Source organism: Pleurodeles waltl, chromosome 8 (assembly GCF_031143425.1).
Source record: "Pleurodeles waltl isolate 20211129_DDA chromosome 8, aPleWal1.hap1.20221129, whole genome shotgun sequence".
Classification (NCBI taxonomy): domain Eukaryota; kingdom Metazoa; phylum Chordata; class Amphibia; order Caudata; family Salamandridae; genus Pleurodeles; species Pleurodeles waltl.
In genome coordinates, this window is record NC_090447.1 from 1,309,886,983 (window position 1) to 1,309,905,234 (window position 18,252).

Here is an 18,252-nt window from a genome sequence, read left to right on the forward strand (position 1 = left end):
CTTTGGATGCATGACCTGCCACTTTGAGGAAACCTTCTGTTTATGGTTGCGCTCCAAACACCAAAGGCAGATAAGGTACGGATCCGTCACAAACATCGCCCGATGCAGGACCCGCAAGGGTTAAACCCGCTCTTGCGAGAAAGCATTCCTCGCGGCATTAGGAGTAAAGATACTCAATAATCTTTAACAAACAGCTGAAAAAGACCAGTCAAAAAGTGACTTGAGTACTCTTTCTTTGGATCAGCACTGGCTGGCACAGAAAGAAAAAAACTGATGTTAATGTGCTGAAGTGACCCCCACATAGGACCCCAATGTGATTCCTGGCACAGACGTTGGTGATGGACGCGGAGCTGATTGATGCCACCTAACAGCGCGTAGGGGTACTGCTCGAGAAAAATATAGGGATCTACACTGACGCTGAGGGAAATTCTAGGGTGAGGAATCTGAAATCAAATGTCTCTATCAGATGACACGGAGTAAGTCATCTGCCAATATCTAAATCGGGCCCATAGTCTCTGTCTGCAGAGTGAAAATATCTCCCTTTTAGTTGTCTGGGCATAGCACCTGAGATGTGAATTTAGTGGTAGGACCCATCCACTTCTAGGTCCCATACCATGTCGTAATCAACCCCTAACATAAACAACCACTTTTCGTTGGGCAATATCTCTCAGATTAACAGAGCCCAAAATGGAGCATACAAATTTAGAGGTGTGTAGGTTTTTCCCTGCATGTCAAGAGCAACCAGAATGCATCCTTCTATCTTATCTGTTGAATCACAGGTGGAACAACTGCCACCCCACCCTTCAAACTAACCTCTGCATTACATTCTGGACTTGTCTTTAGAATAGATTGTCTAGATAATCAGTAGCATTATTGACACGTTCAGTGAATACCAGTTTGCTTAATTAAAGACTGTACAAGAGATTCTCACATAGGAGGGCCACCTGGTGACTCACTTGGGGACCCACAGTACTCTCTGATCCATATTATTTTGAGTTCCTATACAGGTAATCAAACCATCACTAAGTATGTGGTTTTACAATGACCTTAGGACACTCTCCAATTAGTTCTTTGCAGTGTCGTGTTTTCATGAAGATCTGTCTGGCATTACTTTGCTGTCTTTGGATTTCTGTTGTTGCTCCGATGCCGGTCTGTACTCTGCAGTGAATCTCATCTGGTGCATTGTTGGTGATGACCAGCAGTAGAGAAGTACAAGTAGAGAATCCATCTGTGCATGTAGATCTCATTCAATACATTCAGACCATTCACACATTTACTCTTGGATATTTATCAATCAATCAATTAAGTAATCAAATTAAAGATGCTCACATCTTAGGGAAAATCAATACATGCAGTCCTTGTTATAAATAATCACACTTTTCTACACAAAACATTTACATGTACATTTTTGTTACTAACTGCCCCTCAAAGATATCACATTAGAAATGTGTTCAGTTTACAAACAACAAATACACTCATTTTATTTACTGTCTTACCTTGAAAGAATTCCAACATAGTTACAGGCAGCAGAAGCATGCAGCAGCAACTGTATGTTACCAAGACTGCTTTCAAATTCTGCTGCTTCATTTATCCGTCCAACTCGATAAATGTTCAAAACTGTCACCTGACTACCGCTGGGAAAAAGTGTTGAAAGGAAAATGTCAGATAGCACAGTTCTTGCTGATCATTTTGTTACATTAACATCCAGCACAGATCTGTTTTTACCCATTCTCCAAGAAGATTCATGATACCTGACACTGGGAGTCATTGGCAAATTTAATGTCTTTGTGTTATAATTTTTACATTGAATAAATATCATCTAAATAGAACATAGAATGTTAGCGGGCAGCTAAAATGGCCACTAAGCTACTAATGTAAACATTAGACTGAACAGCTAAGCTATCCAATGCATTTTGGGAAGGTGACATATAAAACAACTACAGTAAGACAGTTTTTTTGTCAGTACATGATAAAAGAAAGACTCTTCTGCTCATGGAGGCAAGAAGTACGGTTTGCGCAGCAGTCTAATGTTGGCCAAATCTAGGATTGCTTTAACCGTTAGCAGAAAATGTCCTTCCCTACATCACTTAATGGGTTAGTGTAGAAAAATGCCTCTGTTGGCATGGTTATTCCCTAACTTTTCGCCTTTTGGTGATGCTAGTTATGATTGAAAGTGTGCTGGGACCCTGCACCAGTGTTTTTCCCTAAACTGTACCTTTGTCTCCTCAATTGGCACAGCTCTGGCACACAGATAAGTCCCTTGTAAATGGTGCCGCTGGTACCAAGGGCCCTGTGGCCAGGGAAGGTCTCTAAGGGCTGCAGCATGTACTATGCCACCCTGGGGACCCCTCACTGAGCACATGCACACTGCCTCTCAGCTTGTGTGTGCTGATGGGAAGAAAATGACTAAGTCGACATGGCACGCCCCTCAGAGTGCCATGCCCACCTCACACTGCCTGCGGCATAGGTAAGTCACCTCTCTAGCAGGCCTTACAGCCCTAAGGCAGGGTGCACTATACCACAGGTGAGGGCATAGCTGCATGAGCACTGTGACCCTACAGTGTCTAAGCCAATTCTTAGACATTTTAAGTGCAGGGTAGCCATAAAGAGTATATGGTCTGGGAATTTGTCAAACACTAACTCCACAGTTCTATAATGGCTACATTGAAAACTGGGAAGTTTGGTATCAAACTTCTCAGCACAATAAATCCACACTGATGCCAGTGTGGGATTTATTGAGAAATGCACACAGGGGGCATCTCGCACACAAAGGGCATCTTAGAGATGCCCCCTGTATACCAGTCCAGCTACTAGTGCTAGGCTGACCAAGTTCTGCCTGCCTGCCACATCCAGACAGGTTTCTGGCCACATGGGGTGAGTGCCTTTGTGCACTCTGTGACCAGGAACAAAGCCTGTACTGGGTGGAGGTGGTTCACACCTTCCCCTGAAGGAACTGTAACACCTGGCGGTGAGCCTCAAAGGCTCAAGCCTGGTGTTACAGCACCCCAGGGCACTCCAGCTAGTGGAGATGCCCACCCCCCAGACACAGCCTCCAGTTTTGGCAGCAAGCCCAGAGGAGGTAATGAGAAAAACAAGTAGGAGTCACCCTCCAGCCAGGACAGCCCCTAAGGTGTCCTGAGCTGAGGTAACCCCTGCCTTAGGAAATCCTCCAGTTTGCTTTGGAGGATTCCCCCCCCCAATAGGATTAAGGATGTGATCCCCTCCCCACAGGGAGGAGGCACAAAGAGGGTGTAGCCACCCTCAAGGACAGTAGCAATTGGCTACTGCCCACCAGACCTAAACACACCCCTAAATTGAGTATTTAGGGGTGACCCTGAACCCAGGAAAACAGATTCCTGATGACTTGAAATAAGAAGAAGGAATTTGACCTGAAAGCCCCGCAGAGACAACTGACTTGGCCCCAGCCCTACCGGCCTGTCTTCAGACTCAAAGAACCTGCAACAGCGACGCATTCAGCGGGACCAGCGACCTCTGCCGACTCAGAGGACTGCCTTGCAACTCAAAGGACCTAGAAATTCCTGAGGCTAGCAGCTCTGTTCAAAGAACAAAGTAACAAACAACTTTAAAGGGACTCCAGCCTCACTCTGGAAGCTTGAGTCCACAACACTCTGCACCAGCCCCCCCCACCGGCTTGTGTCCAGAAGAACCAACACTGAAGAGAGGACCCCCAGGTGACTCCAACCATGTGGACACCCTGAGACGACTTCCCTGCACCCCCACAGCGGTGCCTGCAGCGAGAATCCAGAGGCTCACCCTGACCGCGACTGCCCAGTAACAAAGAACCTGACGCCTAGAAGAAGCACTGCACCCGCAGCCCCTGGGCCCGGGAGAAACCAACTACCGGTGCAGGAGTGACCAGCAGGCGACCCTCATCGTTGCCCAGTCGGTGGCTGGCCTGAGAAGCCCACCTGTGCCCTGCTTGCATTGCCAGAGTGATCCCTGGGTCTCTCCATTGATTTCTACCTTAAACCCGACACCTACTTTGCACACTGCACCCGGTCCCCCCAGTGCCACTGAGGGTATATTTTGTCTGCCTGTTTGTGACCCCTCCCCCCAGTGCTCTACAAAACCCCCCTGGTCTGCTCCACGGGGATGCAGGTACTTACCTGCCAGCAGAATTGAACTGGAGTACCCCTAGTCTCCATAGGCGCCTAAGCTATTTTGGCCCTACTTTGACCTCTGCACCTGACCGGCCGGCCCTGTGTTGCGGGTGCTGGGTGTTTGGGGTTGACTTGAACCTCCAACTGTGGGCTGCCTATGCCCTGGAGACTGAACTTGTAAGTGCTTTACTTACCTGACAAACTAACCTTTACTTACCTCCCCCAGGAACTGTTTATTATTGCAGTGTCCACTTTTGAAATAGCTTATTGCCATTTTTGCTAAAGCTGTGTACATTACTGTTTTACTTCAAAGTTCCATATTTACCTATGCCAAGTACCTCACAATTTATGTATTTATTGAATTCTGAATCTTGTGGTTCTAAAATAAGTAAGAAAATAATATTTTTCTATATCAAAAAACCTATTGGCCTGGATTTAAGTCTTCAAGTGTGAGTTCCCATGTATTGCCTGTGTGTGTACAACAAATGCCTAACATTACCCTCCCATAAGCCTACTGCTCGACCACACTACCACACAATAGAGCATTAGTATTATCTAATTTTGCCTCCATCAACCTCTAAGGGGAACCCTTGGACTCTGCACACTATCTCTCACTTTGAGATAGTATATACAGAGCCAACTTCCGACAGTTAGGTTGATGACAATGTACTAGATTCTCCAAGAAGCAGTGCACTTGCTAAGGATCTTCATATTTCCTACTCTCTGTTCTATAGATTGTTCCCGCAAAAGGTTCTGTGGAGGCCAGAGCTTTAGAGACTGTGAGCTTGGGTAGGTCCATGCTTACTTAGGCTATAAGTAAATTTCTGTGAACAGCAGAGCCATTCTCATGTACTTAATGTATTACTATTTAAACTTTATCAGCAGAATTCTTCAGGATTTTAGAAAGCCCAAGGTACCAAAGTTAGATTTGATCACCAATAAAATATAATTTAAAAAAAATTAAACAACTTTTAAAACATTACATCTATTCTATTCAATTCCACTAACAGGAAAACCAGAACATAATAGTGCTGATTATATTGATAACTTGGTTTCTTATACATGTGCATTTGAGTATTTATCCCCAGGAATAGAAAGGGAAAGATGCATACATGTTCTTGCATCTGAAGATATGATACACATTGTAGGGCCTTATTCTGGAGTGTTCTGTACATTGGTTTCCACCTAGCCACAAAATGTCTGAAAGGATGATAACTGACTTAACTGTATTAACGGGTATTATTAGTATTTATGTAAAATTACATAAAAGCAGTGATCTAGAGACCCCACAACAACTAAAAACAACTATCAGAAGAGCAGCAAAGGGCACTCAAACATTTATGCATGGCCGGGTGCCTAAGGAATACATATGAAATAACAGTGCAACAGTGGACAAGGTGTTTTAAAGACGACAGACAGCTATTAAATCTAGTCTACCTCCTAGCAACTGCACCAGTGGTAGAAGACATATTAGTTCCGTAAGCAGTGAAAGTGGTACTCAAAGTATTTGTTCTTACCTGTGATTGTTCTGTAATACTTGTTCTTTCAACTGGATAAACTCATCACTGTTAGGATTTACATACTGTATCATGCAACGCAATGCATGGTATTTGGCAAGAGAGGGTGGGTTAGGACTGTACAAATTTGTTTCACAAACGCTGACAAGGTCTCTTATAACCTAGAAATAAACCAAAAAAACACATACTGAAAGCAGGATGATTTGTGACTAATTAATTTTTGATCTGGGAATATAAGAAACATTGACTCTTTTTATGTTGATTTTTTTATTGAAAGCATTTTATTTAGAAAGTACAAACAGAAAGACAGAAAAAAGTATAAAATCATATTTGCATTTGCTAATTCATATGATAACAGCAACATTTATTTTATCGTACCATATAGGTTCAGCAATTCTTTAAGTGTCCTTACATGATCTAGGTCTAAGAAAGCAGTTTTTTTCTAATTGCAGCTGTGGGGTATCTATCAAGCAAGCCTAAATATTCTGAACTGGAAAATAGTTATAATGGATACTCCCACAAACCACTCCTGCATTGATTTCATATTTGTCTGCTACAGAAGAGTTGCGCATCATCTTCCTTTTCCCCCATGTTGACATACGCATGTTAGCTTGCACAGCTAACTCTGACAAAATCTAAAACATGTAGAAACTGAGATATATATAGAAAATGTCACTTACCCAGTGTACATCTGTCCGTGACATGTTGTGCTGCAGATTCACATACTATGCATATCGATTCCGACATCTAGTGTTGGGCTCGGAGTGTTACAAGTTGTTTTTGTTCGAATAAGTCTTTTAGAGTCACGGGATCGAGTGACTCCTCCTCTCGGTTCCATTGCGCATGGTCATCGACTCCATTGTTAGATTGTTTTCCCCGCAGACGGTGTAGAAAGGAGTGATAAAGTATATAAGAGAAAAGGGATGTCCATGCAAATGTAAATGTATATACATATGTACAAATGTGTTAACAAAAGACTACAGGCTTCCGGGGAGGAGGGAGGGTGCTTGTGAATCTGCAGCACAACATGCCATGAACAGATGTACACTGGGTAAGTGACATTTTCCGTTCAATGGCATGTGTAGCTGAAGATACACATGCTATGCATAGACAACAAAGCAGTTTGTCCTCCCAAAATAGCGGTGGCTAGCCTGTAGGAGTTGAAGTTGTTTGAAATAATGTTCTCAGGACAGCTTGTCCTACCGTGGCTTGTTGTTGTGAGAAAACATCCACACAGTAGTGTTTAGTAAATGTATGAGGTGTTGACCATGTAGCTGCTTTACATATATCAGCCATTGTTATGTTTCCTAAAAAAGCCATTGTTGCATCTTTCTTTCTTGTAGAATGTGCTTTAGGAGTGAGTACTAGTTGTCTTTTTGCTTTGATATAGCATGTTTGCATACACCTAACAATCCATCTTGCTAAACCTTGTTTTGATATAGGATTGCCTGTATGTGGTTGTTGGAAAGATACAAAACTGTTTACTTCTGTCTATGTAGTACATTAAAGCTCTTTCGAGATCTAATGTATGTAGAGTTCTTTCTGCCACAGAATCTGGCTGTGGGAAGAAGACTGGCAGTTCCACTGTTTGACTGATGTGAAATGGTGAGACTACTTTTGGTAGAAAGTTTGGATGTGTTCTTAGTACAACTTTGTGTTTGTGTACTTGGAAAAACAGTTCTTCAAGGGTAAAAACTTGTGTTTCACTTACTCTTCTCAAAGAAGTAATTGCCACAAGGAAGGCAACTTTCCATGTTAGAAATTGAATTTGGCAAGAGTGCATGGGTTCAAAAGGTGGTCCCATAAGTCTGGTAAGTACTATATTTAAATTCCATGTTGGAACTGGTGGTGTTCTTGGTGGAATGATGTGTTTAAGCCTTCCATGAAAGCTTTAATAATAGGAACTCTAAATAAAGAGCTATGTTGAATAGTTTGTAAATATGCAGATATTGCAGTAAGGTGTATTTTTATTGAGGAAAAAGCTAAATTTGATTTTTGCTAATGAAGTAAATAATCTACAGTGTCTTGTATTGATGCGTACCACTGTCTAGTAGTGGGTTTTCGTGCTTGTTTAATCACTTCAATAGATTCTGATGGGTGTTTTAAATATCCGAATTCTAGGACTTCAGGAGCCAAATCGCTAGATTGAGAGCACTGGGGTCTGGATGTCTGATATGACCTTTGTTTTGTGTTAACAAGTCTGGTCTGCATGGGAGTTTGGAGTGAGGTACCACAGATAGATCTAGTAGTGTTGTGTACCATGGCTGACGTGCCCATGTTGGTGCTATGAGTATCATGTTGAGTGAAGTTTGATGCAACTTGTTGACTAGAAATGGAAGGAGTGGGAGAGGGGAAAAGCGTAAGCAAATATCCCTGACCAATTGATCCATAGAGCATTGCCCTTGGGCAGGGGATGTGGGAGTCTGAATGCAAAGTTTTGCCTTTTTGTATTTTCACTTGTTGCGAATAGATCTATGTTTGGTGTTTCCCACTTTTGAAAGTACTTTTGAAGTACTTGAGGGTGAATCTCCCATTTGTGTGTTTGTTGGTGATTTCTGCTGAGGACATCTGACAACTGATTGTCTACTCCTGGAATGTACTGTACTAATAGATGAATTTAATTGTGAATCGCCCATTTCCAAATTGTTTGGGCTAGAAGGGAGAATTGAGATGAATGTGCCCCTCCCTGCTTGTTGAGATAATACATGGTTGTCATGTTGTCTGTCTTTTTAAGAACATTCTTCTGTTTGAGAAGAGGTTGAAATGCTTTGAGGGCAAGGAACACAGCTAATAACTCTAAATGGTTTATGTGTAGCTGTTTCTGTTTGACATCCCATTGCCCTAGAATACTGTGATTGTTTAGGTGAGCTCCCCAACCAATCATTGATGCATCTGTTGTAATTATGGTCTGAGGCACAGGGTCTTGAAATGACTGCCCCTTGATTAAGTTGCTGCGATTCCTCCACTGAAGGGAAATATGTGTCTGGAGGTCTACCAACACTAGATCTTGAAGATGACCGTGTGCCTGTGACCAATGTTGTGCAAGGCACTGCTGTAAGGGCCTCATGTTTAATCTTGCATGTGGGACTATTGCAATGCAAGACGCAATCATTCCTAGTATTTTCATGACAAATCTTGCAGTGTATTGTTGATTTGGTTGTATAAGTGGAATTAGATTTTGAAAAGCTTGTATCCTTTGTGTATTTGGATACGCTAGAGCTTGTTGAGTATTTAGGATAGCACCTAAATACGGTTGTACTTGTGCTGGTTGAAGGTGTAACTTTTGGTAGTTTATAGAAAACCCTAGGGTGTGCAGAGTTTCTATCACATAACGTGTATGATTTTGGCATTGTGTACGATTGCTTGATTTTATTAGCCAATCTTCTAGATATGGAAAGACGTGGATATGTTGTCTTCTTAGGTAAGCTGCTACTACTGCTAAGCACTTTGTGAATACCCTTGGAGCTGTTGTTATGCCGAAAGGTAACACTTTGAATTGGTAGTGTTTTTCTTGTATAACAAACCTGAGGTATTTTCTGTGAGCTGGGTGGATGGGTATGTGGAAATACACATCTTTGAGGTCTAAGGCTGTCATAAAGTCTTGTTTTTATAGCAGTGGGATAACATCTTGCAGAGTTACCATGTGAAAATGTTCTGATAGGATGTAAAGATTTAGGGGCCTGAGGTCTAATATTGGCCTGAAGGTGCCATCTTTTTGGGGAATTAGAAAGTATAGTGAGTAGACTCCTGTTCCTAGTTGAGACTGTGGAACTAATTCTAATGCTTGTTTGAGTAGTAGAGATTGAACCTCTTGTTGTAACAGAACTGTATGTTCTGGGGTTAATTTGTGATACCTTGGTGGAATAGTTGGAAGAGTGTTTATCAATTCTAGGCAATAGCTATTGCGGATAATTGATAACACCCAGTTGTTTGTGGTGATATTTTGCCAATGTGGTGGAACTGTTATAGTCTTCCCCCCCACAGGAGATGTGTGGAGTGGAAGGGAGTGAGGAAAGTCACTGTTTTGGTTGTGTATGTCCCTCTAAACCCACCTCGCTGGTACTGGGTTTGATAAGTTAGTTTTGCTTGTGAAGTTGATGCCTCGGAGGATTGTGGTCTAAAACCTCCTCGAAACTGAGGCTTACGAAATGACCCCCTATATGGTGTAGTATAGAGAGCACCCATTGCCTTGGCTGTATCAGAGTCTTTTCACAATTTTTCTATTGTAGTGTCCACCTCTGGCCCAAAAAGATGTTTCTTGTCGAAAGGCATGTTTAACACAGCCTGTTGGACTTCTGGTTTAAAACCAGAGGAGCACAGCCATGCATGTCTTCGAATGGTAATTGCTGTGTTCACACTCCTTGCAGCTGTATCAGCCGCATCAAGTGCAGACCTAAACTGGTTGTTACTGATATCTTGCCCTTCCTCTACTACCTGTTGTGCCCTCTTTTGGTGCTCTTTTGGGAGATGCTGTATGATATCCTGCATCTCATCCCAATGAGCTCTATCATAACGGTCTAGTAGTGCCTGGGAATTAGCTATCCTCCATTGGTTTGCTGCTTGGGACGCAACTCTCTCTCCTGCAGCGTCAAATTTCCTGCTCTTCTTATCCTGAGGACTGGCTATATGCTCTCTTTTGTGCAGCACTAACCACTACTGAATCAGGAGGCACCTGATGGGTGATGTAATCAGGGTCAGAGGGTGCAGGCTTATACTTCTTCTCTATTCTAGGTGTGATTAACCTTGCTTTCGCAGGCTCATTAAAAATTTGGTCTGCGTGCTTTACCATGCCTGGTAGCATTGGGAGGCACTGGTACCTAGAATGTGTTGAGGATAACGTATGAAACAAAAAGTCTTCCTCTAATGGTTCTGTGTGCATTGTTACCCCATGATAATCTACAGCCCTGACTATAACCTGATTGTATACTGTAGTATCTTCAGGTGGAGATGGTTTAGAGAGGTAGGTGTCTGGGTCGTTATCTGGGATGGGATCAGGGTCATAAAGGTCCCCTGGATCAACAATATCTTCTTGAGAATCAAAAGAATGTGTTGGAGAATGCTTTGGTGGGCGGCTGGTGTGAGGAGAGGTAGGTAGGTGCGGAGAATGAGGAGGAGAAGACTGAGGAGGTGCTGGCTTCTCTCTTTGCTTTGGCACTTTAGCTGGGGGCTGTGCAGTGTCCAGTTCCTCTTGGAATGTCAGCTTTCTCTTTGTCTTTAGAGGAGGTGATGTAATAATTATCCCATCCCTTTATGGATGTGTATCCAAGATTGTCTCTAATGCATAATTTGCTGAATTGGTTCAATGTCCGACTCTTCCTCAGAGGTTTTATGGCTTTCTCGTAGTTTCTTGGAAAGTCCTTGCTCTTCTGTATAACCTGCCTTTTTCGGTCCTAAGTTTGATGTTTTTTTCAGTATTGAAAATGTTGTGGAAGGTCTCGGCTCCAAAACTGTCTTTCTAATTTTCGACTCCGAAAATTTCTGTTTTTTGCTGGAGTCCGAAATGGAGCCCTTGATATTTTTTGTCAAAGTAGTCGGTGGTGTGGTCTTTTTTGATGCCGAACCCGAGGATCGGTCATCAACAGTCTTTTTCCGGGGCGAACCATGGCCTTCCGGCAGTGGTGTACCCAAGGCCTTCTGTTGTTTTTTGTGTCGGGGTGCAGGGGCAGACGTACTCGCATGCTGGCTGGCTGTGATGGGTCTGTCGTCTTCTGACTCCTGCTCAGACTCTGTGTCTCAGATAGAGATTGCTGGTTGCGTCTGTTCCTCTTCGGTAACGTCAAAATGTTCACCGCTCTTCGACGCCATTCCCAGCCTTCTTGCTCTTCGGTCTCTAAGAGTCTTTTTCGATCGGAACGATCAACAGGCCTCGCAGGTTTCCTCCCGATGGTCTGGAGAAAGGCAGAGGTTGCAAACCAAATGCTGGTCTGTGGATGGGTACTTAGCGTGGCACCAAGTACAGAATCGGAATGGAGTCCAATCCATCAGGTTCTCCACGCGGTCGGCCCTAATAGGCCCGAGTTCGGCGTGCGCACCCTGATGGGTGAACAAAGTGGTTTTCCGACAGTACTACTGGTTCAATGCTAGATGAAGAACGCGATCGATATAATACAGACGAAAAGGAAGGTTTTCTACAGTTTTCCAAATCGAAATCTCGGAGTAAGAGGAAACACGTCCGAACCCGACGGCGGAAAGAAAACAATCTACCAATGGAGTCGATGACCATGCGCCATGGAACCGAGAGGAGGAGTCACTTTAACCTGTGACTCTAAAAGACTTCTTCAAACAAAAACAACTTGTAACACTCCGAGCCCAACACGAGATGTCGGAATAGATATGCATAGCATGTGTATCTGCAGCTACACTTGCCATAGAACATATATATATATACATATATATATATATATATATATATATATATATATATATATATATATATATATATATATATATATATATATATATATATAAATATATCCTACATGTTTTGGGTAGTATGTAAAATGGAGATGGAAATGGGGCTGGTGATATCTCTGTGAACAAGGGAGCTTTGTCTCCTGAAACGTGTTAGAGTTTATTTGCTGTTTTGTCTATTCTGCCACATTAAATTTACTTTTCTTAGTGGCACGAGTGGCTGTAACTTCTTCTTCTTTTTAAGAAGTGATTTGTTATAGAGTATTTAGGGTTCGGGACCCTGTTACAGCCTGCCGCGTTTGGGGCTGACTCATTCGCGTTTTTTATATATATATATATATATATATATATATATATATATATATATATATATATATATATATATATATATATATATATATATATATATATATATATATATATATATATATATATATATATATATATATATATATATTAACACATGTTACCCAGATTGGTTTCAGTCATTCAAATGAGCAAGTGTTGACAGTCTAGTAGAAAAGTGAGAAACTTTGAAAAGCTTGTGTGTGTAACATCTGTCCACATTAATTTGATTTCCGTAATAATCATATTGAGCACTAGTTATAATTTTGTGCCATTAATCCCTGCAACCCTCCACATTGTCCAATTCTCAACTATTCCTTCAAAGTGTATCTTTCTATTGGTCTACACAGGGGAAATGTTGCATTAGATAATCTGATTTACCTATACTATGCTACAATAACCTTAGACTCGATGCGGTCTCTGCTATAACTGTTTGCCTTAGGGTATCAATTGGAAATAGCAAAGGTATGGCAGGCATAAAACCCTGCCAAGGTACTCCCTGATCTTTGCTAAGATTGTAACTTTGTGTAAGGAAATGCCTCCTTGGCATGGTTACCCCGTAACATTTTGCCTTTGCTGATGCTAAGATATGATTTGAAAGTGTGCGGGGACCCATCTAACCAGGCCCCAGCACCAGTGTTCTTTTCCTAAACTGTACCTTTGTCTCCACAATTGGCACAACCCTGGCACTCAGGTAAGTCATTTGTAACTGGTACCCCTGGTACCAAGGGCCCTGGTGCTAGGGAAGGTCTCTGAGGGCTGCAGCATGTCTTATGCCACCCTAGGGACCCCTCACTCAGCACATGCACACTGCCTCACAGCTTGTGTGTGCTGGTGGGGAGAAAATTACTAAGTCGACATGGCACTCCCCTCAGAGTGCCATGCCAACCTCACACTGTCTATGGCATAGGTAAGTCACCCCTCTAGCAGGCCTTACAGCCCTAAGGCAGGATGCACTATACCACAGGTGAGGGCATATGTACATGAGCACTATGCCCCTACAGTGCCTGAGCAAAACCTTAGACATTTTAAGTGCAGGGTTGCCATAAGAATATATGGTCTAGGAGTTTGTCAAACACAAACTCTGCAGTTCCATAATGGCTACACGGAAAACTGTGAAGTTTGGTATCAAACGTCTTAGCACAATAAATGCACACTGATGCCAGTGTACACTTTATTGTAAAATACACCCAGAGGGCATCTTAGAGATGCCCCCTGAATACATACCCAACTTCTAGTGTAGGCTGACCAGTTCCTGCCAGCCTGCCACACACCAGACATGTTGCTGGACACATGGGGAGAGTGCCTTTGTCACTCTGTGGCCAGGAACAAAGCTCACCCCCTTTGTTACAGCGCCCCAGGGCATCCCAGCTAGTGGAGATGCCAACCCCTCCGGCCACTGCCCCCACTTTTGGCGGCAAGGCTGGAGGAGATAATGAGAAAAACAAGGAGGAGTCACCCACCAGTCAGGACAGCCCCTAAGGTGTCCTGAGCTGAGGTGACCCCTGCCTTGAGAAATCCTCCATCTTGAGTTTGGAGGATTCCCCCAATAGGATTAGGGATGTGCCCACCTCCCCACTGGGAGGAGGCACAAAGAGGGTGTAGCCACCCTCAAGGACAGTAGCCATTGGCTACTGCCCTTCCAGACCTAAACACACCCCTAAATTCAGTACTTAGGGGCGCCCCAGATCCCAAGAAATGAGATTCCTGCAACCTGAAGAAAGAAGAAGGACTGCTGACCTACAAGCCTGCAGAGAAGGAGGAAGACGACAACTGCTTTGTCCCCAGCCCTACTGGCATGTCTCCAACTTCGAAAACCTGCTCCAGCGACGCATCTGACAGGGACCAGCGACCTCTGAAGCCTCAGAGGACTGCCCTGGACTAAAGGACCAAGAAACTCCTGTGAACAGCGGCCCTGTTCAAAACCAGCTACTTCTTTGCAACAAAGAAGCAACTCTCAAAGACTGCACATTTCCCGCCGGAAGCGTGAGACTTCACACTCTGCACCCGACACCCCTGGCTCGAGATCCAGAGAACAAACACCACAGGAAGGACTCCCCGGTGACGGCGAGCCCGTGAGTAGCCAGAGACGACCCCGCTGAACCCCCACAGCGATGCCTGCAGAGAGAATCCAGAGGCTCCCCCTGATCGCGACTGCCTGTAACTAGGGACCCGACGCCTGGAACCAACACTGCACCCGCAGCCCCCAGGACCTGAAGGAACCGAACTTCAATGCAGGAGTGACCCCCAGGCGACCCTCTGCCTAGCCCCGGTGGTGGCTGTCCCGAGAAGCCCCCCTGTGCCTGCCTGCACTGCTAGAGTGACCCCCGGGTCCCTCTATTGATTCCTACCTGAAACCCGATGCCTGCTTTGCTCACTGAAACCGGCCGCCCCTGTGCCGCTGAGGGTGTACTTTGTGTGCCTTCTCGTGTGTCTCCCCGGTGCTCTACAAAAACCCCCTGGTCTTCCCCCCGAGGACGCAGGTACTTACCTACTGGCAGACTGGAACTGGAGCACCCCTGTTCCCCATAGGCGCCTATGTGTTTTGGGCACCTCTTTGACCTCTGCACCTGACCGGCCCTGAGCTGCTGGTGTGGTAACTTTGGGATTGCCCTGAACCCCCAACGGTGGGCTGCTTAAGCCCCAACTTTGACACTTGTAAGTGTTTTACTTACCTCCAAAATTAACCTTTACTTACCTCCCCCAGGAACTGTTGATTTTTCCACTGTCCACTTTGGCAATAGCTTATTGCCATTTGTACAAAGGCTGTATGTGATATTGCTTTCATTCAAAGTTCCTAAAGTATCTAAGTAAAGTACCTTACATTTAAAGTATTAACTGTAAATCTTGAACCTGTGGTTCTTAAAATAAACTAAAAAAATATATTTTTCAATATAAAAACCTATTGGCCTGGAGTAAGTCTTTGTAACTCATTTATTGCCTGCGTTTGTACAACAAATGCTTAACACTACCCTCTGATAAGCCTACTGCTCGACCACACTACCAAGGAATAGAGCATTAGAATTATCTACTTTTACCACTATCTCACCTCTAAGGGGAACCCTTGGACTCTGTGCACACTATTTCTTACTTTGAAATAGTATATAACAGAGCCAACTTCCTACACTTTGCCATAGCAATTCACAGCATATTAGTATTCTATATGAATATAATCTATGTTTTTGAAGGAAATGTTTACAACCTTTCTGGGATATTGCACTGAGTGTGTAGTTGACTATCTGAGTTAAGGGCATTTTGACCAACTATAACCTTTCCCATCATGTCAAATAGTTGCCAGCCCACATCTGTGTTATAATTTCAGTATCTTTAATGGTGAGATTTTCTTCTAATTTGGCCACGTCATCGATACTGCTTTTAAAGTGGAAGTCAAAGTATTAGAGGGGCTGTTGTCGTCATGTCAGACTGATTTCAGAAATTAACCTTATCACATGGACACAACTACTTTATTCAATACATTATACACAGTCACTCAAAATATCACACATAAGGTATCGAAATTACACACAATTACACTGCAGAAATGGAAATATCACAGATAACAAAACTGAAAACTTAGCAGCTATGTTACATGACAAAAACAGGACCTGACCTCAGAGGAAGAGACTACTACATCTTGGATAGGGAAGATCACGTGATTCCCAATGGAGAGACCACAATTGTGGTCTGAATACTTTACATAGTAAAGCTCCGCCTTCCACCAGGAACCAGTGGCAGGGTGATCCCATGAGGAGATAGACATTCTATGTGGCATGAGGTAATCAGGAGGATTGTTACTGCCCCCTGCAGTACCCATCACGTATGAGGAACACCTTGGGGCTCCGGCAGGTGCAAAGGCGCAAAGCAACCTTGACAAACCGAACATCCCACTCTGAAAGGGTGCAGTGAAGAGCAACACACTTAACGGGAGCATATCCAAGACTACTCATCTGAAAGCTGCACAAACTTCTGTAAGTTCTCCTTCTCTGTTTAACTTTGGGCACAAGTGAAGCCTCTGTAACAAAGCCTTATTAGGGGCAAACACACTTACTAGTTTAATGAGCGTTTCACTATTTTGTATTGAACGTTTTATAGAGAACCACTTTGTTCACCCACTTCCAAGGCCACACTTCTTTGAAATTCTTGTTCTCAGTAAAGCCCCAAAGTAGGGGCTGAAGTGCCAGAATAAATAATGGAGGGTTAAGTGATAACTCTGTGGTGTCCCGCCTTCTAAAATGAGCACTCTGAATATAAGCCATGGGCTTTGATACCTGGTTTTGGTTTTGGGAAGAGCTGTAGGAGTCTTACAATCCAACTATTTCTAAGACAAACTTGGTATGTTCCTCATCTTAGAATAAAGCAGTTTGTGGTTTTGATAGCTGTCTTTGGTTTTAGGTAATAAAAAGGTCTGTTTTCACCCATGTCAAGTGCAAGAAGCATCATGAGCCCTTCGCAAAAGCTTTTTGTTCAGCAATTAATATTGTGGATGACAGATTTAAAACAGCTGCACTATTGGTCTTGTGATCTAGAAGTCCAGTGTTTTCATTAGACATTCTATTTTTAAAAACCCTGTTAGAGACGGGTGTATCAAGAGCCAAATCACATTTTTCAGACAGACAGCCACGACCCTGTCATATACCTGGGTGCCTACCTTTAGAAAGGTAATTTATTGTAGCTGGAGGGTTCAACTAGGTCCTTATCTTCATACAGGTTTAAAAAATGTGGCAGCCTCTGACTCCATGCCCTTCACCTTACTCTTTAAGATTTGCAAAGAGTTTGCACAGAGGCCACATCACAATAGTGTTAGATGTTTTGTAGAAGGAATACTTAATTCCCTCAGGACTGGGTACTTTTCCTGGTGGAAATTGAACAGATTGTATTTCCCTTTCTCATCTGATAGTACCAGGAAACATTCAAATTATTTAGTTAGTGGCTTCTGATCATGTTCTGCTGTCAGGGTACAGAGGTCCAGTTTAAAGCCAGGTAACGTTTGGCTACATCCAAATGCAATGAGTACCCTGAATCTTTAGAACGAATTCTATCATAATAATGTTTGCGTTTTTCAGTGCCTTTTTAATGCTTGTATTAACACTAATTCTCACAAGTTTTAAACTCATTTACTAGTTTAATTTTACTTTGCTGTTTATGAGTTTGGGTACATTCATTGATGTCATTGCATCCCACAGGATTTGCAAGAAAAAGACAGCTTGCAGTTTTCACAGAAGTAGCATCTTAGAACTCGTGGGTTCCTAGGAATTTCATCTTTTAAACTCCATTTGGCCTATTTGCTATAGGTAAACTTGGATGTTAATATAATGTTTGAGACCTAATTTTCCTTACTTATGCCAGCCAGGTATTCACTAAGGTATTCTGGGCTGGCATAAAACCATTTATATGTGTGGAGATCTCTGCCAAAAGAGTTGAGTTCTTCACACATGTACATCTTACTTACGAGGTGATAAGTAAGTGCTCCAATGCATGATTTACCTTTGAAGTTTGTAAACTCCCACAAATCTGGTTGTTTGCCACTATTTCCAACTTCCTCCCGTTCCCCTTTCAACCCATGAAAGGGTTGGAGATTTACACCAACATAACTCCCTTTTCAGAGAAGGAAGGGGAACAGACCATCAACAGATCTGCTGGAGTTGTAGGGAAAAGGAAATGTCCATGGGGAAAAATAGTGGGAAAAACCCCAAAAACAATGTACTTGGAAGGAACTCCTACGCCCCTTGTTCGAAGTTCTCTGCTAAGGAGAAGTCTGAATAGTAAAAATAGGATCCCACCGTATTTTCCTATGATTATGCATGGACACTTGTGCCTGTCGCAGCTTTCTGGGAATGTTTGTTAACGCCAGTAAGTCG

At 43.2% G+C, this 18,252-nt stretch overlaps 1 protein-coding gene across 4 annotated transcripts in view; it reads right to left on the minus strand.

Moving 5' to 3' along the window:
• Positions 1–18,252, minus strand: part of PARP4 (poly(ADP-ribose) polymerase family member 4) — a 1,744,976-nt gene that overhangs the window by 1,408,789 nt on the left and 317,935 nt on the right. For all 4 annotated transcript variants that reach the window (XM_069202293.1, XM_069202292.1, XM_069202291.1 and 1 more), the window contains exons 10-11: positions 5,639–5,799; positions 1,497–1,634 (exon numbers count right to left, since the gene is read on the minus strand). In XM_069202293.1, the coding sequence (XP_069058394.1) occupies positions 1,497–1,634; positions 5,639–5,799 (299 nt within the window). The remainder of the gene's footprint in view (positions 1–1,496; positions 1,635–5,638; positions 5,800–18,252) is intronic.